At 32.2% G+C, this 27,016-nt stretch overlaps 1 protein-coding gene across 2 annotated transcripts; it reads right to left on the reverse strand.

The window, feature by feature from the left end:
* Positions 1–700: 700 nt before the first annotated feature.
* LOC137918915 (DENN domain-containing protein 1A) lies at positions 701–25,411 on the reverse strand. 2 transcript variants are annotated; one of them, XM_068761853.1, is made up of 14 exons: positions 25,163–25,411; positions 24,240–24,395; positions 22,440–22,577; positions 18,432–18,615; positions 16,874–17,131; positions 16,633–16,734; positions 15,499–15,611; positions 14,624–14,732; positions 13,355–13,543; positions 9,684–9,716; positions 6,298–6,404; positions 5,221–5,422; positions 4,357–4,761; positions 701–1,284 (listed from the first exon to the last, which is right to left on the reverse strand). In XM_068761853.1, the coding sequence occupies exons 1-14, from the start codon at positions 25,177–25,179 to the stop codon at positions 1,039–1,041; spliced, it is 2,259 nt and encodes a 752-aa protein (XP_068617954.1). In that variant the 5' UTR covers positions 25,180–25,411; the 3' UTR covers positions 701–1,038. The 2 variants fall into 2 exon arrangements, with proteins under 2 accessions (XP_068617954.1, XP_068617961.1); XM_068761860.1 differs by lacking the exon at positions 4,357–4,761.
* Between the last annotated feature and the right edge of the window lie 1,605 nt (positions 25,412–27,016).

The raw sequence follows: 27,016 nt of genomic DNA on the forward strand, positions 1-27,016 counted from the left end.
TTACAAGTGTCGATACTGCTTCGAAGCCTTCGTTAAACATTCAAGACAAATTAAAGCATTACTGTTATGTAATTGTTAATGAAAGCTACGAGTTTTTGTTAGTTAAAGCAAAGTTACTGTTAAAATAAATCGATTCTAAAATGAAAAGTTTAATTATTATTTAATTTGAATTAGTTATTATTTCTGCTGTATATATTATTCGACATTTTTGCATATATATATGTTCTAAATTAAAAGAGTTAATGAAATATCGTTTATTGTTTTTAATTTCCAGGACGTCTATACTTAAATTCCACGTTGAAATAAAGGTGCAATATTTTATTAAGTTTTCTAGTGTGTTTCGTTAGCCCCGAAGCAATATCTAACATTTCAAAATACAATTAAATATCTATAAAAGATTGCCATATATATTCTAAGGAGATAAAAATATTTTTATACATATATAACAAAGCCTTACTATGTTATTTGGCAAACGTCTTTTTTATCGTATTAAATTGTATTTCATTATTTAAATTCATACATATTAAACATATTCACGGTTAATAAATAGTAACATAATTTTCAGCGAATTAAAATAATAATAAAATCAACATTTAATTTCGATATAGATACGAAATGCAATCTCTTTATATAAAACATGAGTCGATATCAAAATCATTTAAATTATATATGAACGATCACGAGAATTGAAATATTTTTTTTACATTAAATTAATAATTAAAATAATAAAAATTATCTAAGAATTATCACAATTTATCGTTCGGTTAACAAATAATAGATTTACAAATACAACAAGCAGAACGGATAACATTTCAAAGGTACCATAGGGCCCATTTGAACGAAATAACCTCTTATGTACATTACAAAATAACATGATTACATCGAATTCATTTTTAACTATACAATACAAACCGATGACTTGACCGATAGACAAACATAATTTACAATTAAAAAACTCTGATATGTAATATTATGTACAAGCGCAACTACGTTTCTACCTAGATTTACAGAGAAACGTCGCACGGTTTTACTTGAGAGCTAGTTGAATGTGGTCCAACCCTTGGGCACTCCCGAGGCAGCCTCGGGCTTGCTAGAGGCGCCTGTAAAGTCCGATAGGCCGAACCGGCTAAAGTCTAACCCGTACTCGTGCAATAGCGCACTGTCCGCGGACGACTTCACCGGCTCGACCTTATCGCTTTTGTCTCGATACCTCAGCGGATCGAAATCCTCTAGATCGGTCGGCGTGTCGTCCAGTTTTATCAGATCCGACACAGAGCCACACGGCTGGAAAAGAAACACGCCAGTTTAATTATTGACATGTCATGGTGTGACGTAACGTGGCATGACATGAGACTATTTGAAATGACGCGACATGACATGATATTGTACAATGCGATTAAAATACGAATAGGACGGGCTCTCGGCTAACTTCACTCATATAAGTACGGTAAGCATTAAATATATAAAATAAAAAAAATAATAATAATTGTTTTTGTTGATTGTTTAATTTGTTCTACAATGAGCAAAAGAGGTAGTGTTTTACATCGGCGAGCTCGAGAGATTATCAGCAATGTTGATAAGTATTTCGAGGAAGAGAAAAAACGTGCCATTATGTTGTTGGACCAGTTAAAACAAGCAAGAATTGTACCAGGGCAAGATGGCAATATTCATATATCGCGTGATGTATTTGGAAGTTTCATTAAGCATTTGGAAACTGCTTCGAAGGTAACCGAGCGAGTGACTTTAGCCACTGGTATTATTTTTTAACATTGCTTTTTTTGCACACTATACCAAGTTCCCGTTGTGACGTCACAACATGGCGCTAGGCCGGTCCTATTCTTATTTTAATCGCATTGTATGTCATGACACGGCGCGGCATGACATGACATGTCAAGCGACACGGCCGAGACCTATTGGTTCGTACTTGGAAGGTATTATCCCACCTATCTTTCTCGTCGGCCGATCAAATCGATCAATCGCTGACCTACATTCGGTCCCCCAGTTTAATGAGGGGGGAGAAATATGGAACATTTGTTCCGCGCATTCTTCAACGAAACCCATTGGCCTATAAAGCATTCCCGAGATTCGAATCAAGTTTTAATACTCTTGTTACAAATCTTACACATTCATTAATCTATTTAAACAATAAAAAACATATCATTACTTATATATATAACTTCTCACAATACAGATATTATATTCACTATGTATCATTAATAAAAATATCATTTGTAAATTTTAATGAGCATTCATTAAGTTAAAAAAATATCTTTAATGTACATATTTATTACATTTATATCACATACCAACATAGATACAACTGCAATAACCACAGCCAAAAAATGTATATATTTTAAAGCGCATTTAACACATATTTCGAAAGAACTTGTTAATAACATTGAACAATTAGTCATGCAAACTGAAAAAGCACGCTAAAAGCAGAGGCGTCATGCGTTGGACCCTTATCGTCCATACCCAAATCACTAGTTCCAAAAGTTTTTATCCATACTTTCTTAGCAAGACAAAGTTAATATCTCTATTTCAACCAACACCTTTTGTTGAAAAAGACAGATGATTTAAGTCAACATTGACAATTGTAAAGATGTGTTTACACATGTATATATATTAAACGAGTAACAATTCAATTACTTTTTCAAACATAATATGATTTATTATCGAATTCTGGATCTTAATGTTTTAAAAAACAAGTTAATAAAAAGGTTCCACACGGTGTAGGATAAACACAAATAATCACACACATGCAAGATATTCTCAACTAAAACGACAATGTAAACACATCCTTACTTTGCTAACCGATAAGCTGAGCATTCTCCGGTATCAACTCTGTCCTGCGAATACAGTATAGCTGTAAATATTAACGTGAGGTCCTGGGTGGTTGGTTACATATGAAAGCCTTAAATTGGTGATGTATGGCTCATTTTTAGCAAAAAGCTTACATACATTTTAAATCAGCCTGTTTAAAGTGATCGCTTTGAAATATTTTACATTGATTCATATATATTTTTTGCAATGCAGGCTTTACTTCTGGCATTACAAAGTCTGGAATATCAGATAGTAAACAATAATTAATTTTAATATTCCGTAAATTGAATTTTGAAAACGCTTTTTCTCAATATGTTCATTATGTTATTTAATATATCTGAAATAATTGATTTAAGTGTACCATATAGTAATCGACAGGGAATGAGCTGTAATACTTTTACTACTATAATAAATCACCTTGTATTTATAGAAATGCCCTTATCCTGACATTTAAGGCTTCACAAAGTTTGAGTTTGCGGGGAGAAAATAACTTTTAACTTAGAGCTGTTTGAATGTTGTCGAGCTTCCTTAAAAGCCTCTAATCAGGCAGTAACTGATTTATTTACGCCATTACGATTTATAACGTAAACAGTTGCTTTTATAAGAATATCAATTCTTCTAGAGAACGTCCTTACATTTAAGGGAATGTTATTTAAAGAATGCTTTGGACACTCTAAACGGAAACTTAAAAATAAAATAAACCGCGACATTATTAGGTTGGAAATTAAACATTTTAATGTAATGTCACCGTCTTAGATATATCACCATCGAATCATCCTGTATAACGCAATGATATATAAAAAATCTTACCGTTACGAAGAATCCGGCATCGTCTCTACAACGCGCATATTTTACCCCGTATACCGCGATATAAATAGCTGTAAACCCCCACGTAAAATAGGGTAAAAACCTGTTCTATATAGTGTTATAAAACTACCGAGTTATTAGGGGAATTACTTAAGTATGTAGTTTTAAATGTAGAATAAAAACATATAGATTTTAAGTAATAGAAACCCCTTATTAATTAAACGATCATATATCGATATAAGGATTTATTGATATTTAAAACTAGTGATTTAGGAAGGAATAAATATATACAGCAGATTCTATATATATAACAGACTAATTAGGTTGCGTTACCAGCTTTTATTTCCCCATAGCATTACATAAATGTAACATATAAACAATATGCAGAAAATATATGTAACATACAAAGTGAAAAGTTTTTCGTGTAAGTGAAGGCATTCCAGGAAGAGCGAAGGAGGTAAACAGTAGTAAACGAAGCGTGTAATAAAGCATGCTTCGAAATGGTTAGGATAGGTTAAACCAGAGGGAATGAAGGGATAAAACCTTTGCAAAAGTTATAATAAATATATTCAATTTAATAATTTTAACAATATACCGTATTTTTAATATACATCTCATTATTACAATTCCTTGTTAGTGCAAGATACGTCATAATTCGTTTGAGTATGCCTCTCGCAGTATAAGGTAGATGATCGATAAGATTGTAAGTGCGCATATCACAATTACCTCTCGGTTTCTTCTGTTGGGAGGTGGTGGAGGGCGCGGGAGGGCGGTCGGTTTTCCCGCGAGGTCCCGGGTCTGTCTCGGCGCGGCCGGGGGTGGGAGCTTCGCGACGGATCCGTTGCACGAGGGCCCAGGGATAGGCCTCCTCTGGTTTGTGGAGACGGTCAACTTGAGTTTGGCCTTGTCGCCGCCCTCAGTGAATCGGATCGTGCTGGTACGGAAGTCGCCCGCGTCCGTGTCCCTCGTGATGTTAGTGACGAAGTGCGGTGAGGGCGCTGGTGTCGCTCGCGGCGGCGGCGCCGGCGCATCCGACAGATCGACTAGTTTCCGCGTGGATATAATTGGGTAGCGGTGGGGGACTTTGGGTCGTTCCGGTAACCGAGGGGGGAGGCATGGTGACAGTGTCTTCTGCAAAACAAAATCCAATAATGTGCCACGGTGCTCCTAGGAGCGTACATGCTCTCGGTACATTCATATATAGCGTGTATTTACTACGCAGTAATTACTGTTGTATGGTGTCTGTTTCTTATTCGTGTACAAAATGAAACATCCAGTAGCAAAGAGAATTCTTTTGTATATAATCTACATTGTAAATTACTTACAAACATCAAACAACTATAACTCAACGATACATTTTCAAAAGAATTCTCTAATTGAACCACCAGTTTGAATACATCACCACCTTCTATTTGTAAAAACGTGCCCATCTACGTACATAGTCTGTACTCTATAATGTTACAGATTAAAAATAAAGACAAAACCATTCCACAACGTGCCAAAATTTTGACGATTCGCAGCATGCAGGACGATATAACACAAATAGCTAATTACATTGGACAATGACAACGTATATAAAATAACACTTACAGCTTTATCTTGGAGGCTTATCTCAGAGTTGTGCGAGCTGTTGGGGTAGCTGTCGCGGCGTTGGGAACTGTTAGAGAAGAGAAACTCCATCTCTGTTAATAAGTCCAGAGGGAGGGCGGGAGGAGTTTCCTTCGCTGGTGCGTCATGCGCCGGCGTCGAATCCGAGGAGTCGGAAGACACGGGAGTCGCTGATCCAGAAAACCTATTCGAACATAGACCTATGATGTTAACTTATACAGAGTGATTGATTATGTGTATAAACTTCATAGCGGTGAATGTATAGCAGTAAATGACCATTTGCTGTCAATTGATGTAATTTCTATACATAAATCAAGTGTTTCAGAAATTGTAAATGGCGTAAGGACAAATGTTAGTGGTACCAGAACGCAATGTCGTTTCTGTCGACATATTTTACAGAAAAATCGATTACTTTGTTACCGCCCCAGCATTGAAATTTGTGTACTGGATAGCAAAAGATTGTCGATAACGAAAGTGAATATATTGTTAATTAGATATAAAAACTTGTTAAAAACATAGTCGTGTGCATTTAACTTGATGCGACATTACTTTCCGATCCTCTTTATATATAAAGAAAAAGCATTTTCAAAATCCAGATTACTACATATTAAAATTAATTACTGTTTATTTTATATCACTGCAAACTTTGTACTGCCTGAAGTTGTTGTTGGCCTTCTGTTGTGAATTCAGAATTGTTGAAAAAATAACTGAATGTAACCTTATTTAAGTGATCACCTTATACATGGTGATTTAAAAAAGGTGTCTTTTACACTATTGCTGACAAATGAACTAACCTTTAAAATAGAAAGATAAAAATAATTCATTCAAGATTGTAACTTTTAACAGAAATCTTATTAATCGTCAACTTATTTTTTTTAATCTATTTTATTTTTGACTCTAGTTCGCAAAGTGGAGAAGAAGCCCTTAGTATATTGCCTGTGAGTAATAACAAGAAAATGCAAACCGTCTAATTGGTTTATTATAAAGATGCGGTTACATGTATTAATTTTTCGACTCCCTTGTGCATAACAAACAGAATTTGTTAAAAAATATACGAACCTACTATCGTCGGTTGTGTTTGTAGACGAAGGCCTGGAACCGGTTTTCGGCATTTTATTTTTCAGCCCTCTGACAGCCGATTTCATATTCCTGCTCCCTTGGCGTACCTAGAAAATAAAAAATATTATTTACAATGAAATTTCATATAAACTATGAAAAATAAAATTCGATAGCGCATGCCAAGATCATAGTATAGAAATAAAATAAGATTCACAGTGCTGTAGTTTTAAATTAAAAATATATATCATATTTATTTTCATTAGTTCTGTCTTCAATTATATTAAAACATATACACAGAGACACATAACATAGCAACATACAGTAACATAAGCTTAGAATATTTTTTATGTAACATGACAATGATATTGTAAATTATTATTCGTTTATCTATCTCGATATTAACTGTCTATTGTTGATTTTTGCCCAGCACTGGGCTGTTTATTAGATTATGCCTATAAAGCATCGAGTCCGTCATCACACAATATATAATGTACCGGTAATAATTAATTTAACAATTTTTTAAATTTATTCTGTTGTTTTAAATCTTCAGATTTTATAAAAAATTTCCTTCTCTTAAAATTAGTGCCTAAAAATACTGATAAAAATTACGTGATACAGTTGCATGCGATAAATATACCTAAACGTATCATAAATAGAGTTGAAAGTGAGTTGCAGCATAAAAAGAAATATATCAATGCGCCGATTTTCACTACTCTGTGGAAGATACATACTTCGTATCAAAATTTTCATTTTAAATTCATAACATAAATTAAAAAGTGTACTTCTAAGATGTTTTAAGAATATATACAAACTATATATATATATAAAAGAAATTTCTGTGCAAATTAAGCAAAGATATATAGGCTACATACATATATAATATTATAAACTTGCATAGCCATGCCATGTATAGAGTTGAATAGTGATAGCCCAGGTGTAGATGACTTGAGATCGCGGGTTCTATTCTCGATATACAATCTTATATAATTCAAACTTGTCAACAAGTTTCCAGATGAACAGCAGCGCCCTCTACGTACGAAACTCAAGGAAGATTATGTTATATCTCTTATATATATCTATGTCTTGCAGTCTACGTTTGTGAAATGAACAGTTTCACTGATGATCATAAATCCCTATATATATATATATATACAAATATTAACAATTTCGTCTGTCCACATTATGTGACACCTTATGTGTTTGGCTATAGCGGCCATGAACCTGGTTAAGCTGGATTCGATCCCATACTCTAAAGCGGACGATGGTTCGACGTGGTCTTCAACCATCGTGATAGCACCACGAGGGTTTCGGGGGTAGCGTATCCACGCATACCCCGGGACGGGCTATCGAAAAATAGCACGGCGCGAGGGAAGATCGCGTGGCGATCCCTGACCGGGAGATACCGCGGTCCCCCGTTTAGTGCAGAGGGCGACCACCGGGGGGGGGGGGGGTTAGTGGGTAGGAATCCCACATACTCATGTCCTCCCCCCAGAGACAGGGCATCTTGAATACCGGAAGATTTCCCCCACCGAAACAAAAAAAAAAGGATTCGATTCTACATAGAAATCCCATGGATAGTCTTCTCTATGTTTCTGAATGTGACACTGTAAGGAGGGTCAAATCTACATCCAGCAGTTTACGCCCTGTCGATAAAATTATGAATATGACTAATCCTATTTTTCTACAGTATGGCCATTGTTTTAGATATTTTTTTTCGAATCATAAACATGCACTTTATACACAAAGTTTTGATGCGGAAAATTATTAATGGCTGGTGTAATTTTATTAGATATATATCGTAATATTTAGTACACATGTAAACATAACATCGAAAGATAATTTTTCGATTTTTGACAGTCACGCACATCGATGATGGTCAAATAATGTTTTAATTGATTAAAAATCGATGATTTCATTTATTTTTATTTTATTAAAAATTCGTAGAAATGTCATAATGGATTTAGTCTGTCTTTCAAATATAGCGGTCTCTCGGTTAAAACACATTTTTTTATGAATTATATACATCAATATACGTATGTATATATATATATATATATATATATATATATATATATATATATATATATATATATAAGAGAGGCACCCGAAAACGGATGACATTATTACAAAAATATATCATTATCAGTTTGGTATAAATCCCAGTCATGATTGTTACGTTTTTGTGTATATATATATTTATATATATATATATATATATATATACATATATATATATATATATATGTGTGTGTGTGTGTGTGTGTGTATATATAGACAGACTATATACACGTACATAACATAACCAATAAGGTATATCCTTGCCCACTAGTACACTCCATGAAATGAAGTTCCCAACAATGGCAATGGCATAGAAATATAAAAAGCAATATATAACATAATTCGGACGTAGTTTCGCAATAAATAAATAATGGATCACTGAAAAAAAAACTGCAAACAGATCATTTTTAGAACGATTGATAGTAAATTTATAGCATATGTACAAGCACTTGGTTTAGGTTGCAAAACAAAAAAATATCTTTAAAGAAGTAAACATAAAACAGGTTGCGGATCTAATGAACGCTTTATAACAAGACGGACAGATGTCATCAAAATTATCACTAATAAGTAAGTAGATCAAGGCGCTCACTCTTCCAAAAACACAGACACGTATAGACTCAATATAATATATATTTATACGTACATAATAGTAAATAAAAATGTACAATGGGCGGTCTTATCACACGAGATAATTTCAGACAACCATAGTATGGAAACAGTAGAAGTATAAGCATACAGACATACGTATACATACTTATAATAAATACGGCGTTAAACATTATATATATAAAATAATAAATAAAAACATCAAACTAACTACGATCGCACTTGTCTCAGAATAAACAAAGAAATAAAAAAAATAATTGGAGAATAAATAATCTTATTTTAAAACCAGGTAATGACTGAACACGCTCTATAGAGGTAACGCATTCCATAATAAAACGGCCTGCGCTGTAAAATATTTTACCATGAACGAACAATGCGCCGGCATTCTTATAAGTTCATTTATAATAAATTCATCTTTCTTCTTGTTTGCTAACTACGTCCATATATTTAAAATAATAATTTTAATATCATGCATAATGGGATAAAAAGTAATAAATTCGATTAATCGATTTTATTATAATCGATTATAAAATCGATTTTATTCTCGAATACTTTTTATCCCGATAATTGCAAAATGTAAGCATACATCGATATAGAATATATACATATGTTACATACAACCTTCACCGTTCACATATAAAATGGACAAAGTATGTTCCACACAGCGGTGAAAGCGAATTTTAGCGTGTGTGTGACGTACTTAAATTGCACTTTGAACTCACCGTTTTCACAGCCGATTGTACCGCGGGATTGGCCTGTAAATATTGACATTTTAAAGCAAAAGGACAACCCTTATACTTACAGCGTGCACTGAGTCGCAGCCTTTACGAGCCTTGGGCGATACATCCACGATACACTCATACTAAATCAGTGGTCGGCAAAACACGAGTTTTTCAATTGATATTTTTAATTACATATGTAATCACACACAACAATAAATTACATTATATTTTGACGAATTTTATTCCAGTTTAACTAAAGAAAATTAACATTGTTTACACTTAAAGAAACAGGAATATATATATATATATATATATATAATGCCTATTCCCTTGGTCATGTCTTAATTTCACAACGAAATTTTTCCTACAATACTTTGTAAGCCTTTAGAAAAAATTATAATTACCTATACGATTTGCATTTGTATTTTCTATTAATAAATCTCAAGTGCAATTTTTGTTATATGTTAATCTTGTGTATCCATGTTTTTGACTTTGCCAAAGATAGCTCTTTCTTAGTCCAATAATATTGTAAATCAAAAAGCATTACGATAAAGTTTAATTTTTTTTTATTTATCAAAATTGATCAGTGGTAGCTAAGCAGTACAGAACTGAGACTTGAGATCATAGGTCGCGAGTTCGATTCCTGGGAAACATTACTTTATAAGACTGCCACTGCTCATAAATAAATTTCTAGAGGATGGACAGCAGCGTCCTCTGCATACCATAATACCACACTGCAATAGTCAACCCGATTACAGAGTTTGACAACTATGATATTTTCCCACATATGTCTATTAGAAAGGCCTAAGTGAGTATCTATAAGCTGAAACGATAATGATTTATAAAAATCAATAACTGTCGAGTCAATTAATTCGATATACAATACACTTATATCTCTTACATACGTTCAAATTTAAAAATCTTACATTTAAAATAATGAGAAACACATAACGCAACATATAAAAACACAAATACTAGTAAAAACTGAATTACGTCTTCAAAAGATAATAAATCCTTCACGGGGATATTACTTGGTAATCTTATATATAGCATTAAAGAGATTTCAGTTGATCTAAATGCTTCAAACTGATTTTGTTGACTCATTTACATAGTTGATATTATAATATACACATAAAAAATTGTTAAATTTTCTTTTAAAAGAGCAACTGTTCGGCATTCCGAGCCGGCGGTAGCTTACTGCTTATAATGTTAAAATAAATGCCTACTTTATAGAAGATATTTTGAATTTTAAAATTTAAAATTTAAACGCAAAACGTTCTCTAGGTTTAGGGTCTCCCAATGAATTTCCAATAATACAGATATATGTGTCATATGAGTCGTTGAGCTCATGTTTTCTAAGACTGTGAATGATATATACATAATATAAATACATACACACAGATGTATGTTTATTGCACGGCTACTGCTACATAGCGGAAGTAACTATATATTAGTCCTATTCTTATTTGTATACACATATATATATTAAAGAAAAATCATTCCTAGTACAGTGTAATGGATTTTTAAATGATAATAAAGCTCTCGAACAGGATTTAATTTTAATCCTTGTGGCCATGTATTTTAAGATACAATTCCACTATAGGTAAACACAATTTTATGCTATTATTGATTATTTTGACATTGTCGTGACGTACGCAAGTGATTTTTAAATGTGATTGTCAATAATATCTTTGTAAATACAAAAAAATAAACGTTTGTCTGTATGTCCTTTATAGAATAGTAAACTATGCATTTGATCATTTGATGATCTTTAGCGAAGTTGTTGCGCATGAGCCACACGAAGGTTTCTAACTTGGTATGACCAACGTTCGACAGATGGCGCTACTGTCATTCCAGTGAACTTCATATATCGCCGTGACAGTTCATGCTAATTTTTGATCAGGTTCAAAACAGCTAAGACTTGTGAGTGACATAAGAATTAATAAAAAAAATAAGAAATTAATGTCTATAAACAAAACTAATTTTTTTTCTGTTAAATTCCACGCGGACGAACTCAAGGAGCATAGCTAGTAAATGAATAAAAATACAAACCATTTATCAAATTGGATTGAAATATTTAAATTATGTGGTTGACTGTACTTTTAATGCTAATTATTTCCTAATAGAACGTATATTTGCCGACCACTGGACTGAAGTATTTCTTAGTAAGTTATATTGCATTAAATAAGCTTATACATGTGAGCTCTGCTCTCGTATGTAAGAGAAATTAAAAAAAAGAAGCATTAACATAAAATTTAATAGTACAGTTAACCGCAGAAGCACAGTTAAGCAAAGAAATATAAAGTTTTTTTAACAGCGAAAATATTTAGTTTATATTTACTATATTAACTCTATTTGATCGCTTAAAATCTATATACATATGAATCTATTTCACATGACTTCAACGGTTTTATTCATGGATATAAAAATTTCTATTCAAACTTCATGCGTTTGACAGTTCACACACACACATAGATTAAAAAAAAACGAATTATTTTTTACCTATAAATAATGCTATCTGAAATATATAACATTAACTCTATTTATCTATTGAAATGCGACATGTCAATAAATACTGGCAATACAAAATCTATGGGAACAGATAATAAATAATTATTTTTAATATTTAATAATGCTTCTTAATATATTATCATATTATGTTATTTATAATCATATTATATTATGTTATTTATCACTTCTAAAACCATTTATTTATAGATAGTGTCACCATATTTTGATCCAAAATTAGCTATAAATATACCTCCTTAAAACATGCTATTTAGAAAAAATTAAAATGATTTTACATTTCAATGTTGCCAGCATTGAGGACATCGATAAAAGAGTTGACAGATGTAACTTCAAGTATTGATTGTATATCATAGAAATTCCAACATGATTATTGATAAAATAATAATTGATTTTTAAACATAGAAATAAATAAAAATATTATTTAAGATTAACTATGTGACTTTTTAACTTTAATCACCAATAATCATCAAGTCAATATGTAATTATTTTTTTAATTTTACATACTTGACAAATATATTTTTAACTTTGTTTTGTTCACCTAGAAAACCACCTCCAAAGATAAGGCAGAAAAAAAATATGTTAACATTTTATATCCTCGCTTACGAGATTTAAAAGCTATTATTACAATTATAAAATGTTTACATATGCTACATTTATATGTATATAATCTACAGTTCTTAAACGTTTAAAACTTGTTCAGAATTTTAAAAAGGCATGTTACATATCAAATAAATGAATTCATATGATCATAGAATTATAGAAATATATTTTAGCCATATCATATACTACAAACGCAGAGCTTCTGAAAATTTAACCTGAAATTTAGTTTTCATATGTAAACGCTACAATGTGTTTAGTTAACCAAATAGCTTACTGACTTATCTAATCTCTTTTTACACGCCTCATGGGCTTTAATATCAAAATCTCGAGTTTAAGAGATTTCACAATTCGTCAAATTTCAACTTGACGTTGATTTATGGGACACTCGTGTATAAAGCCTACATGTCTGTATATCGTGAAAACTTAATCCAACAGCGACTAGCGGACAGATAAAGCACATGATGAGATATTAAATAATTAGTGAACAATTATTGTATTGCGTTGTTTGGAAAATAGATGGCGTTAGTATATTGAACACGAACCTTGTCTTTGACGGTTTTGAAGAAGGCCCCGCCCTCTTTCTTGACGGTTCTCGCCCACTCGCGGTACTGCCTCTTGAAACTCTGACCGCTTCCCGAATTCATCTTCTCCGCGGACACGTTACACTCTATCTCGAATTCATCGTTGAAGCCTCTCCCTGAGTTCAACAACTCCAATCTCTCATCGATGAACTGGAAACATATATTAAAAATACACAGTTGTAATATATATCTATATTCGTATATAACAGGTGATGCAGAAACAATGTTATGATTAGAAACGGCAGCCATTTTGTTATAAATAAAAAATAGAGCTCTGTTATTGATCATAGTTTATTTGAAAGTGTAAAACTGATGACATTATTTGGTGAATCTTATATCGCTCAAGTTTTACGAATACGACAAATATTACTCTGCGTTAAAACAACAGACTAAAATTTGTCAAGTAAGCAGTAATAATAATGTACTCGAAGAATGTATTGTTTCATCATAAATGTCAAACGCAGTGAGATTTGGCGCCATTTGTAAAAATTAAGACACATTCAAATTATGACATTATTTTTGCGCCACTTGTTGCTCATTACCTATGTAATAAAAAAGTTACGATTACCACGAATTACAAAAAAATGAAATGTAAAGTAAATTGAAATTTGAAATCATCATGTACAATGCATATATAATTTATAATAATCACTATACATCTGAAAAGTGGCATTCAAGCAGTAGAGGACTGAGATTTGGGATCGGAGATCGTGGGATCAATCCTGGGATACAATCTTATATAATTCACATTTAGTGAATTAATTAGAATTGCAATTGCTCATGACTTTACAGGGGATGGGGTGCAGCCTTCTTCGTGTATATTGGCATCCATGTACCATTGTAGACCTCGGCATCATTTAACATCAGGTGAGACATATGTCAAATACTCTAAATGTAATTAATAAAAAAAACTGACATGGCCTCGGAGACTGTTTCCAGAAGTTATGACATTTCAAATAAACTAAATAGAAATTAAATACCAACGGTGTTTTAAAACTATTATTGTGTGTAAATATTATATCAAACCCATGTCAAATCAACATACAAGGTAAATGTTACTTGATTGTCTGTGTGTAGTATCCATACATTTTAACAATATCTCTAAATTACATTTTATATAAAATATATTGCGAAAGAATAACATATTTTTAATTATCAACTAACTATACGTAACATAGTTTAATAATGCAAGCAATATAACAAATATATCGAAGTAATAGTTATATATACCTGTTGAAATATTTGTGACTGCATGATCTTCCTCAGGAACGGTTGCATGTTCTTCCTCGTTCTCACAAAGGCTTCCGGGTTGAATGTTATTAGTTGTCCCTTTTCAATTCTGTAACAATGTTTTAACTACAATTACTAAAAACATATAACACATTTTTAACGGCTTGTGATTAGGCACTTGGTATGAACATTCGAATTCACTACAAATATCTACAATAACATAAATAATATCTTTAATTTTTCGCTTAATCTCTCTCTCCTACCATATGCAGGGACTTTCCTGATAAAAATTTTTGGTTTTTCATAAATGGTTCTATTTACATTCTCTATCTCTTATCCATCACTTCTTCTACTCTCTCTTCTCTCATCATTCAAGTATCGCTTTCTGTATTAAAATTCTCCTATACTATTAAATTTTTTAGTACTATTTTTATTGGCATAATCCATATGTTAAAGATATATGTATAGTATATAGTATATTTATAAAATTCTATAAGTATGTAGATAACAAAGTATTTATGAAAAAAATATAAATAATTTAAGTTAAGCTGTACTTGTTCAAGCGCTAATGTTGACAACACAGAACTTGTCACAGTTGTCAAGTTCATACAAAGTAAATCAGCCTAAGTCGCTTGCATTATACGATTTCAAGGCAAACCATCAGCGGTCTGCGCCGGCGCAGTGACATGTCAACTTGATGTCTTATTGTGTAATATGATAGACATTTTATAATTAAATAAATATATCTTTGTATATATATGCATATATATATATATGCATATATATATATATATATATATATATATATATATATATATATATGTATATATATATATATATATATATCCCACACCTTACGCCCGAATGTGACATACCTTATAGCATCTCTGTATCCTCCTATCAGACACACTAAAGCGCGTAGAAATGCCCGCGACACTGCGTCGCCTAGAGCATTTTTATCACTTAAAGCTTTCTTCAAACTCGCTACCTGAAACAGGGTGGTTGAAACGTAAAAATGCTATAATACTAAAACATTGTACTTATATTCAATCTTTTTTATTATTTATCTCATTGACCTGGATGAGAGATATGGTCTATTATGACAGCCGATTTACACGACATACCCATCAACCAATTTAACAGACAGAGAATATGATATCTTGTGACATGGTCATTCTACGTCCTCTGTGATTAAATTTTCATCATCTTCATCATCATCATTTAGCCGTGGAACGTCCACTGGACAAAAGCCTGACCACAGATTCCTAATTAGACTTTCTAAATGCATCTTCTTTTCATTTAATCATGTCTGCCGATAGACATAACCTGCCTATACTTTGCTCCTGCCTCCTAAAATGATGATCAGACCTACGTTGCCTGAATCCAACGACAACACATGACCTTAACTATGTCATTGGTCCAACTAGGCCTCGTATACCGGCTCCTGGTGGCCACTTGAAAACCTTCCAGATCCAACAGCGATCAGTTACACAAGTATTGTTCCTCGCCCATTGCCACTTCATACTTAGCCCCATTGAACACCTATTGGCAAAGACCTCCAGTAACCAAATTTTACCAATCTCAAGCAATTCTTCTCTGTTAATATTTATTTTGATAAATTTCCTTTCATTGATATACTATTTTCAGTCAACGGTGATATCTTTCACGTTTAGTTACATCACCATAATATTCTTCTAAATGTACAAAAAAAATTGTCGTCTTGATATAATTTTCCTTTTTAAGGAATATGTTTCGTTTTAAAAATATTTATACGGATTTATTCAACACGCTTAGCAGGCAGGTTTTCGGGTCACATCTTTACATAAATAATAATATAATTTTATCTGTCTTTTACAGAGGCGTTACGGTAGTAAAAAATTTAAAATTAGAAATATGATTTATATTAGCAATATTTAAAAAATAGTATGGCTTGACGTATATTTATGGGTCATCCCAAATATTATTTTTTCTCATATCAATTGTGACAATTAATGAAAAAAAATGCTTACCATATCCGGTGGAAGGGTTTCTAAATCATTAAAAGGGGTTTTGAGCATGTTCGCGTCTACATCTAATACTACCACGTCGCCAATCTCCGACATTTTGACAGTCTGAAACAACAAATTATAATTTAAACAATAAATAATTTTAAGTAAAAAAAATATATGATGGATAATATGTTTGTTTATAAAAGGTTGAGAATCACTGATTTAAGATAATGTCAAATAAAATAATACATTGTGGTCTTACCTCCATAACAGCCCTAGGAACTCCAATAAGGAACGGCATAGGTGCCAGCAGATAGTCCACGAGGTGCTTCGGTAATATTGGTATGAATATATGTTGCCAGGACATTGGGAAGAGGGTTGCGTTCGCTGCCTGCACACACGCTGATAGGCGGGAGGGCTTGGAGGCCACGATGGCGACCCTCCTCTCGTGGAGCAAGGCCGCCCATAGACCAGCCATGCACTTCGCGTCCATTGCACTGAAGTACTCTGTGATATTGCACTGAAACATATTTTTACAAATTGAAAATTAAATCAAATGTATTTTTTAAAATATTTTTATATTTATATTTGATCATGATCAAATTTTACAACGTGACAGGCAAACACATGACAAATACAAATTAAAAAAAAAATTGGATAAAAAAATCTCATCTATAATTTAATTTAATACTATTTATTTTTTGTACACTTATAAATATATACATAGTTGCATAATCGTATAGACAATTTACAACTGGCGGTCTTATTAGACGAGACAATTTCTTACAGATAACCATAGTATAGAAACAGTGGGCATTAATTCATACAGTATAATACATAATAATAAATATAAACGTCAAACAGACTTGGAACGCACTTACCGTATATAGATTAAAGAAAAAAAATTGTATATTAATGCATGGGTAGTCAAGGGTCTAGTAAATATTTCTTAAACATTTTCTTAAAAAATAGGCAGTGACTTAGCGTGTCTTATATTCAGCGGTTACACATTCCACAATCAAACAGGCTGTTTTGTAAAATATTTGAATATGAACGAAGAATAATACGCTGGCACTTGTAATCTCAGCTTCTCTTGAAAAAGAGACAATGTGAAGCATGGCAGATGAGGAAGAAAATAAAAAACATTGTGAAAAAATTTTTGAGGAAATAAAAAACACTGTTCTCAATTAAATAGGGGTGGAACGAGAGGTCACACCACCGAGAACATTCGGCCCCACGGTCATCGGTCGTACGAGCGGTGTGATCTAAGTTATTAAGTAAATGTCTTCATTTGTAATTCACTTACTAGCTACACTAAATAATTTCATAATGTCAAGTTACTGGCCTCTCAAAGTTCTTGCAAGGCCTGCATCTTGGATATTCAGAAAATAGTCTAGATTAAAACCCATGTGCGAGTAACTAAAGTCAACAAATTAAATCTTATACACATAACTAATAGGTGGCGCAAAAGTAAAGTCATAATGTCAATGTGCCTTAATTTTTACAAATGGCGTCAAATGTCACTGAACTTTGAACTGAAGCGATACATATACATACAACATGGCATTATTATCACTGCTTTTTTGACGGACTTTCAGATCTGTTGTTTTAACACAAAGTGAATTATGTTGTCATATTCGTAAAACTTGACCAATATTATTTTTTAATTAATGTCATTAATGTTATAGTTTCACATAAACTTATTTCAACAACAGATCTCTTTTTTTAATGTACTACAAAATGGCTGCCAGTTCTAATTATGACATTACTTTTGCACCACTCGTTACTTCCATTCATAGTACTAGACATGATTAATTTACGTTTTCCGGAATACTGGGTAACTTGGCATCCGGACACTGGCAACAGAACACGCTCTGTCCCGCGTTGTAGGTGACCTTGAGGGTGTGTCCAGGCATAGGGGGTCTCATCCTGCAGGCCTCCAGGAACGAGGTCAACTCGGCCCTCTCCGCGCTGACCAGCAAATTTGCTATGCAATTCAGAAGCCTGGAAACAACGAAATAATTTTTTTAATTCACAATCTTAATTATTTTGCTTTCAATTATTGACATATATAAATATACATATATATGTATTTTTATATTTTGTAGCAAGACATAAGGTTGTAAGGAAAGGGCTTTAAGGCAGAAGAACTAAAGTCACATCTCTGAAGTGACATTGAGCATAAAGGTTCTCAAGTGGTGGACACGAGGCAGTGAACGTTACTCGAGTAAGCACCCCACTAGGGGGACCCATGACATAGTTTAAGGTCGCTGGATATTGGCAGTGCAAGACTGGTCATTGTGGATATCTTCAGAGTAGACTAGTTGACATAATATACTATATGTCTGTCACAGGTCGAAGAAGATCCTGGGCACAATCCACTTCCTAGAGGTCTTATTAAAAATCTATGGTTCTGGAGTCTAGACCTAGGACCGACAATGCTCAGAACAGGACGTTCAACTAGAACTTGGACAGAAGACATTATCAAGGTCATCTGAAGACTCTAGATGCCACTTCCCACATATGCCCAATCCCATTCTATTAGGCAGGCCTATATCCATTATCCATAAAAAAAAATATAAAAAAGAGATAAATGATTAAAGTAAATCCGAAAAAAAATTGTGTAGTGTTCCTTGGAATACATTTCGTAATACCAATAGTGAACGTGTCAACTTACTACAGAAATTTCAATTTCAAAATTACATATATACATTTATATGTAATTTTTCTGAAAAAAATAAAAAAAATATCACTACAAAGACTTAAAGATATATATGTATATACACAAATTATAATTGTCTGTATGACTTTTATATGATCGTAATCCATGCATTTGATCATGTGATGATCTTTAGCAAAACTTTTGCGCATGAGCCCACGGTTTCCTATTTACTATGAAAAAAAATTCAACAGATGGCGCCACGGTCATTACAATAAATTTCAGGCGAGGCTTGGCAACGCGCAGTATGTAGCTAGTTAACATATAAAACATATAGCAACAAGCAATGGATTCAAATCACACAGCTGCAGTTTCATTGCTAAGAAACAGAATTAATACAAACTTAAATTACAACTTACAACAGAATGTATACAATCGCACATTAGAAGCATTCGCATAATGAAAAATATATCGCAATATTCGCCTTTCTCACACTTTGGATTAATAATAAACATAGAAAGGATATTTGGATGTTTTAAAAAATTATGGGCTATGAGTGCAATGTCATAGCTGGACAAGTGCCTCCTCCGTTGATTTCCAATGAATCTGGTTGGAAGTATAAAGTTTCAGTGTCTTCCTAAAGCCCTGATAAAGTTTTATGTTAACCTGAACGACTAATAGATAAATTAGACAAAAGGAATGTCACTAAAAAATAAGTGTCATTATCTACCTCACTTGGACTAGCAATCCTGATTTTTTCAAAAGCTCTTTCCATAACAATAAATACTAATACTTCATCTATATTTAATCATACATCTAGTTATAAAGAGAACACTAGAAACATGCATTTTCGATGGTACATAATTTTTTTTAAAGTATAGTATAAAGTTAGTATATTATTGTAGTGTGCCTATTAACATGAGAATCCAATTAACACATAACATATATAAGTAATAAAAACATAAGATTTATTAAACTAACATTCTTCCTTATGTTTGTAATGAAAATCACTTAAAACATTAAATTTCGCAATATGGAGCAACTTCATAAATAGCTTGGCCAAGCAAATAATTATGCATGTTTAAATTTGAAATAAAAAAAATGTAGGCATATTAAAAAGGTAGCAAAAGGCTATGCAGTAACTTTCACATTGGTCAATTGAGACAATAAACAAATACAATATCAATATGATGAATTTTATAATCCATAACAATGCACAAAGAATATAACAACAATTTACTTATAGAAATTACTGAACACTAGATCTAATTGAGAAGATGTCTTTAATAACTAACAGATGTATTAACAAAAGGAATTGTTTCTGCCTCTCTCTGTGAATGACAGTTACAACTTGCCATCTGACTCACACATACACAAAATGGCAAACCCTCCAAAAGAAATCTTACTTTCGGGAACCATAAATATTTGGAACTTGAAATCCATTAATTAATCTATACGGTAACGTATTCCATAATAATTAGTTTAATTTAATACAAAAATGCTTTCTATAATAAGCCATCATATGTATTAGAGTATTGGACCTTTGCAGATGGCTTGATAATGTCTGAATGTCTTCATCAGTGTTACAAACCATTTTTGTGGCATGCCTCACTCAATGCTTTCTATAATTTTTTTGCACCTTTTAATATTAAATAAACTATCCACCTGTGGGGGTGTGGACCTCTAGTTGGGAAGCACATTATAAACAGTCATATGGTGTCTTGTGGTAAAATATCAAAATATTATTGTCTACACATAGCTGTAACATGAAATTATAAGATAACACTTTTATTTCTATGTCAAAGAGATTCAAACTTATATTTAAAGATGGCATGTGACTATAAATATATATATTCTATAATCTTCTGAATATATAGTAAAGTGAAGACCGGGTAGACACTAAAGGCAGGATTGTTTTTATACAATAGCAAATAAATAGTTCTAGTATTCTAATGGCAATTTACATATTACCAGACATTTGAATCGGAGGTGTATCTACTGGTTCATATGTTGACTTATAAGAAGAACACTTTTGTAGCAAAACCATATTCTATCCATGTTGCTTTATTTTCAGTGTGACAGATAACAGCTTCTTGTGTTCAGATAGACATTTCTTTTATATAGGAAATCCACAAGGTGAACAGATATTATTAGTTTCACTGGAAGAAGCTGGATATTGTCTAGCGTTATTAGAAATACATGGGAGAGACTATCTAGTAATGGGGACAGCACAGCTGGAATAATGATGAAGAATATAGACCTTCAACTTTGCTTATAAAAATATAAACTGTTTAAATTATCTCATATAATCGCAGAGGCTGTACACATATCATGACATATATGGCAAAGAAAGATTTTATAACGCTGCATTGCAAATTCATCAAGCAACAGAATTTTTTAGAAATTAACAATCTCTAAATATATAAAACAAAATTTCCCATATGTACTAAAAACACCACAATTATCTTTAATATACATTTGATTATAATAACTTCAACTCAATGTCTAAAATGACAGTAACAAAGCAAAAGTAGCAGTGGGCAAGTCACAAGCAGAACAGATGGCTGCTGGAGACTTAAGGTTATAGAGGATATGTATAAGGAAGTTCAATGTAGTCTGTCCATAAGTTGGAAGATGCTGGATCCAGGTCGCTTTCAACCAGTTCTTTTGGACATAGGGTATGTTCAGCAGGGGCTAAAATATTGATAATCACAGACTCTTGTGGTAGCTATTATAATATTTATTGTAGCGCCTATATAAATTGTCTATAAAATTTCTATACTAGCAGATTTAGATGTTGTAGCCACCAAATTATTTTGTCAGCACATAGCACATAGCTTAGCAAACATTATTCAGCAAACTAATATTACATTATTATCATCATATAAGCAGACAGATGCTCACTGCAAGGGATAGGACTCCAACAATGATCGCCATGAGAACTGGTCACAACTTCCCTACCTATGGCGACTTTAACTGCTTTTGGTCAATAGTATATAACCTATCAAATATTATATAGCAGTGCCATATTAAACATATAAAAAACTGTACTTGTATATCAACAAGAGCCAAATACAATGTTCCATATAGCATCATTTAAAAATAAATATTTCAACAAAAAACCGAATTATATATATATATATTTATATACTAATGGAACAATACTCACTTGTAAAAGATATCGTGCCATGGTAAATGTGACAATAACACCAGAGCAGCGTTTGCTTTAGGATCGTAGCGGCAAAAGCAGAATGTATATTTAGAGTCCACAGAGGTCAGCACGAATGAGTAGTGTTGTACGAAGGTACTGGAATAGAGCAATCAGTAAAAGTTAGATACTGGTATAACAATATTATTTATTTACATTAAAAAAAAACTGTTTTAATCAGTAAGGTCTCAGTTCAAATATTTTCTATAGTTGTTTTCGCTGTATTGCCTGAAGATGAAGGTCTTTGAATGATGAATGTTAAGATAGCCATTTGTTGAGGTGAGATATAATCTTTTTGGTTGGCTTAAGCCTTGCGATGGGCATAAAGTGATTATAAAAAGCATGATAATAAGGAGAGATAATACTGTATCCCCAACATGTAAAACAGTGATAAAACTGAACAAAGCTAGTCAGTTCAGATCATCACACCGGTATAAAACTATAGGCGGAAGATTCCTACTAAAGTTATTCCTCTCACACAGTTTAAAAGACTGAACAACTAAAAAAATTGTTCACCAGCAGGTATATTATCTATTTCAACCAACCCATCCTAAATTTTATTTATTCAACAATTGAAATTTCAAATTTCCAAGATTTTTCAGAACAAAGGTGTATTTCATCATCATTATATCAGCTGTAAGACATAGGCCTGGACATACACCTTTCCTTAATAAGACCGGTAGTAAACGACCAACATCAAGCTTCTTCGAACCACCTCAGCTAGTTCATCTGTCGAACTTGTGGAAAGATGCCATAATTGATTTAAAATTCCATAGCAAAGCTCACTCTAGAACTAGTTGAGAGATTGCTATCTTGCCTATAAGAAGTGAAGAGAGAGAAATATGTATCACTTCCATAAGTCATCACTGTTAACACACTTTGTTCCCAGACCTAATATTACAACAATGAAACTATTAATAACAAAATACCAGGATGTTTAGATTTGTCATTTCCATGTTTATTTATATGTAAATATTCACGGGAGTATAATATAACAGATTTGTTTCTGCTAAAAGATGCCCACTGTAAGGCAAAGTCTCCGCTGAAGATATCTATGGGGGGATAAACGCCATACTTGGCAGACACATTGGCGATCAGTGATTTTATTATTATACACAGAGGATGCTGCACATCAATCAGATACTTGTTTGTATCTAGCGGCAATAATATATTAATACAAAAAGTATAAATTATTTAAGACTTTACCGAGACAATTGAACAAGCAACCATCAACTGTCCTCCACCACTAGGCTACCACTGCTTATGATGAACAGAATAATAATTTATATTTGTACATTGCATTAGATTAGTTTACTAATATGCTATACATAAATTGTTATATTTCAAAAAAGGTATTGTTACTTGATTTTAACACACTTGTAGCATCAACATTTTCAAAGAACTATAAGAATGGAATACATGGCAAAATGTGTCTGTGTTTGAAACCTATTAAGTCCGTAATGTTTTTTTTCTACATTATGCCATCATACCAAATTTAAAGGTGAAAGCAAATATGTATTTTTGTCTTAGTCATACAAGGTACTCGACTTCTAGTCCAGCATAGAACAAAAGTCGAGGGGTCTTTTAGATCTCGTAATGTGATGAATGTGTTAATATATTATTATTATTGTTGCAATATATACAAAAAATTCTTAAGTTGCCTACATAATAATGCTTATTGTCTATGATAAAATTTCATTTGTCATCGCAATACAGGAAATAACAAAAATGTATTATTGTTATAATGTAATCAATACTCACTTATCTAATTGACATGGGAATGTAAACTTTGTTATATTCTTCAGCTCCTCCTCATTTTTGTATGACTCTGGATATTTTCTTATTACATAAGGCTCCTTTAAGGGATCACCCGGTGAAACTTCACAGAACAATTCAAATAAGAATCGTGCGGAATCTCTGTAATTGCACATTGAATATACTTTAATGAACTGAAATAAAATACATTTCTGTATCATACATATGAATTAAATAAATCGGCTTTGTTATTGAGATATTTCACTCAACTCGTATCATATTACATTTTAATGATAAAACTTGGTTTTAGGGTTTTGTTTAAATAATCATATGTTTATCAGAACTACAGTTGTTTTAGTAACATATGAATTGCACAGTAATATACAAAGTTGCAATTTTACCAGCTAAAACTATTAATTTAATCATTGGTAGTTTACAAACTTTATGTATGACCACTGTGAAACTTTGTTGTATATAAACAACCTATTTTAGTAACTGATTGTTATTAAATAATTAACACATATTTATATTACATTTATCTGATTATATCAATTTAAGAATTAATTGTAAAAGTAAATCATATAAGATTTAATCCATTGTTCATTATTGTCAAATTCTATATTTTTTTAATGTTCAATTGTTCGTATCTACTTTGCAGCCGTCGACATGCACGATATGCCCCACAGGAAACACGTAGCTTCAATGATAAATGACATTACACTTGGGATTCATTAGAAGAAGCGAATATAAAAATAAATAAGGTTTCAAACGAAAACGATTAGTAAATAAAGGCGAAAAAAAACAAAATGGAGTGGCAAAAATATCGCAACAATAAATCCGACACGAGGTTAGATGATTTGGCAATAATCACAAATTAATATTAAGTACAGAAAGTGTTGAAATTTAATTTAAAAAATAAATATGATCACCTTATTCGGGAACCCATGGTTGGATGTGGTAGTTTTCAAATTGTGTATCATATATGTTTTCTGTTTCATAATAATTGGATAATACACAGATGTTATAAGACGTCGCAAGCCATAGAAGAACGCTATATTTTCGAGATTTGCATTTTCGTGAATTTTGATAATATTTTTAGTTCCAAACTATCATTGACGATGTAATTGAGTTAGACCTTTTTATAATAATCACTTTAATGCTAGCTGGTTGGCGCTAACGTCCGCCGAGACGGCACACACACAGACTAAACTAGAAAACTCATTTTTACAACGTTCCAATGCAGCTTTCGTTCATAAACTTTTATTAAAATAAATTTGTTACAAAAAAAATCATTGGTCAAAAATAAACTAAACCTACATCATATATCAAATGTTCTTTCAAATAAAGTAAAATTGTATTTGTTTTAAAAATTTAACAAGACATAATATAGTTAATCGTATGTCCATTTTACTCAAGTTTAAGCTTCAGTACATAAATAACAATCATTGTGAACTTATGTTAAATTGTCCTAAAAACATTTCACTTTCTATCGTTTCATGAACGGTGACGCAGTAATTACTCATATTGAACTTTGAACGTGACTCGGACAGCCATATTCGTAACTATAAGTAATTGTGCTAAATGTGAAAGTAATCTGAATTATCATTTGAGTAACTTTCATTTGTACCGCCTTTATATGGTCTTTATTTTTTTAACGTTTCATTTTCGATTTTGCAATGCATCCCCATAAAATTCTTATAAAATAATAATCGATATTATTAAACTTATTATTACACATATTTACAATTTGCGTTTAATATTTAGTAATTATTTATCTCAAGGTATTTAATCTACATGAAAACTATTGTCTTGTTGAAAGACGACATAAAGTTCGAGTAACATTGAAAGGGCATTAGGACTCTGCCACAGCTAAAAATTCTTACGCCACTATCGGAACATTTGGGAGATATTGTTTCGGCTGGTGTTTAAATAGTCTTACTATGGTCATAATTCGCCTAAAATAATATTCTAAGCATTCCATATAGAACAGTCATTCAAACTTCACGAAACGTTATTTCGTTTCAGTTAGAATAGAGAATCTCTCGACTCCCTAAAGTTCTTTGTAAATTGAATTATCATATACGCCTTTATATTAACTATTTCGTCGGTCGGAAGAAGGATTCATATATCCACTACACAACGGCAGTGACCACATGACTGATGGCGTCCGAATTCAATGTTCGAATTTTGAATTCGAACGCGAAAGAATTATTTGACATAAAAGTTTTTTCGTAGTGGCCAGCAATACAGAACGAGAACGCTACAACTGTAATTAATACTGGCTTAATGTTTTTTGCTTAGAACGATTTTTTTATTCCCCATTATTTGGGGCACTCTTTTTCCCTATCTCGTTTAAGGACAGGAAAAATTTAAGTTTTAATTAATAATTTCAAATAGTTTTTTATCTGTTTTCACCTCTTTCAATCTCCTTAAGATCATTCATAAGGTCTTCTGACATATTTCAAATGATCTTAAGTTGTGTAAAACGTTTCTGGATCCTTCTACGAAAAATATAAATTGCAGAAATAAGATGGAGGAACAGATAGGATGTAAGAATTCATCCTATCTGTTCCTCCATCTTATTATCTATAACTCTTGACTCTAAACTTCAGTGGTGCCCCCATCTGTCTTCTCTTGAAAATAGACTGATTTCCTATACTTACGCTGTTCCAAAAGACAGATAGCTGACGGATGCTAATATAACCAGAATCGTTTTTTTTTCGCTACTTTTATAACGTATTGTCTTATGCCATATTACTCTGGGGCAATGCTGCAGATATGCG

This window comes from Battus philenor, unplaced genomic scaffold, assembly GCF_028537555.1.
Source record: "Battus philenor isolate CCGP_79_NKW_IND1 unplaced genomic scaffold, ilBatPhil1.0.hap1 SCAF_1, whole genome shotgun sequence".
NCBI lineage: Eukaryota > Metazoa > Arthropoda > Insecta > Lepidoptera > Papilionidae > Battus > Battus philenor.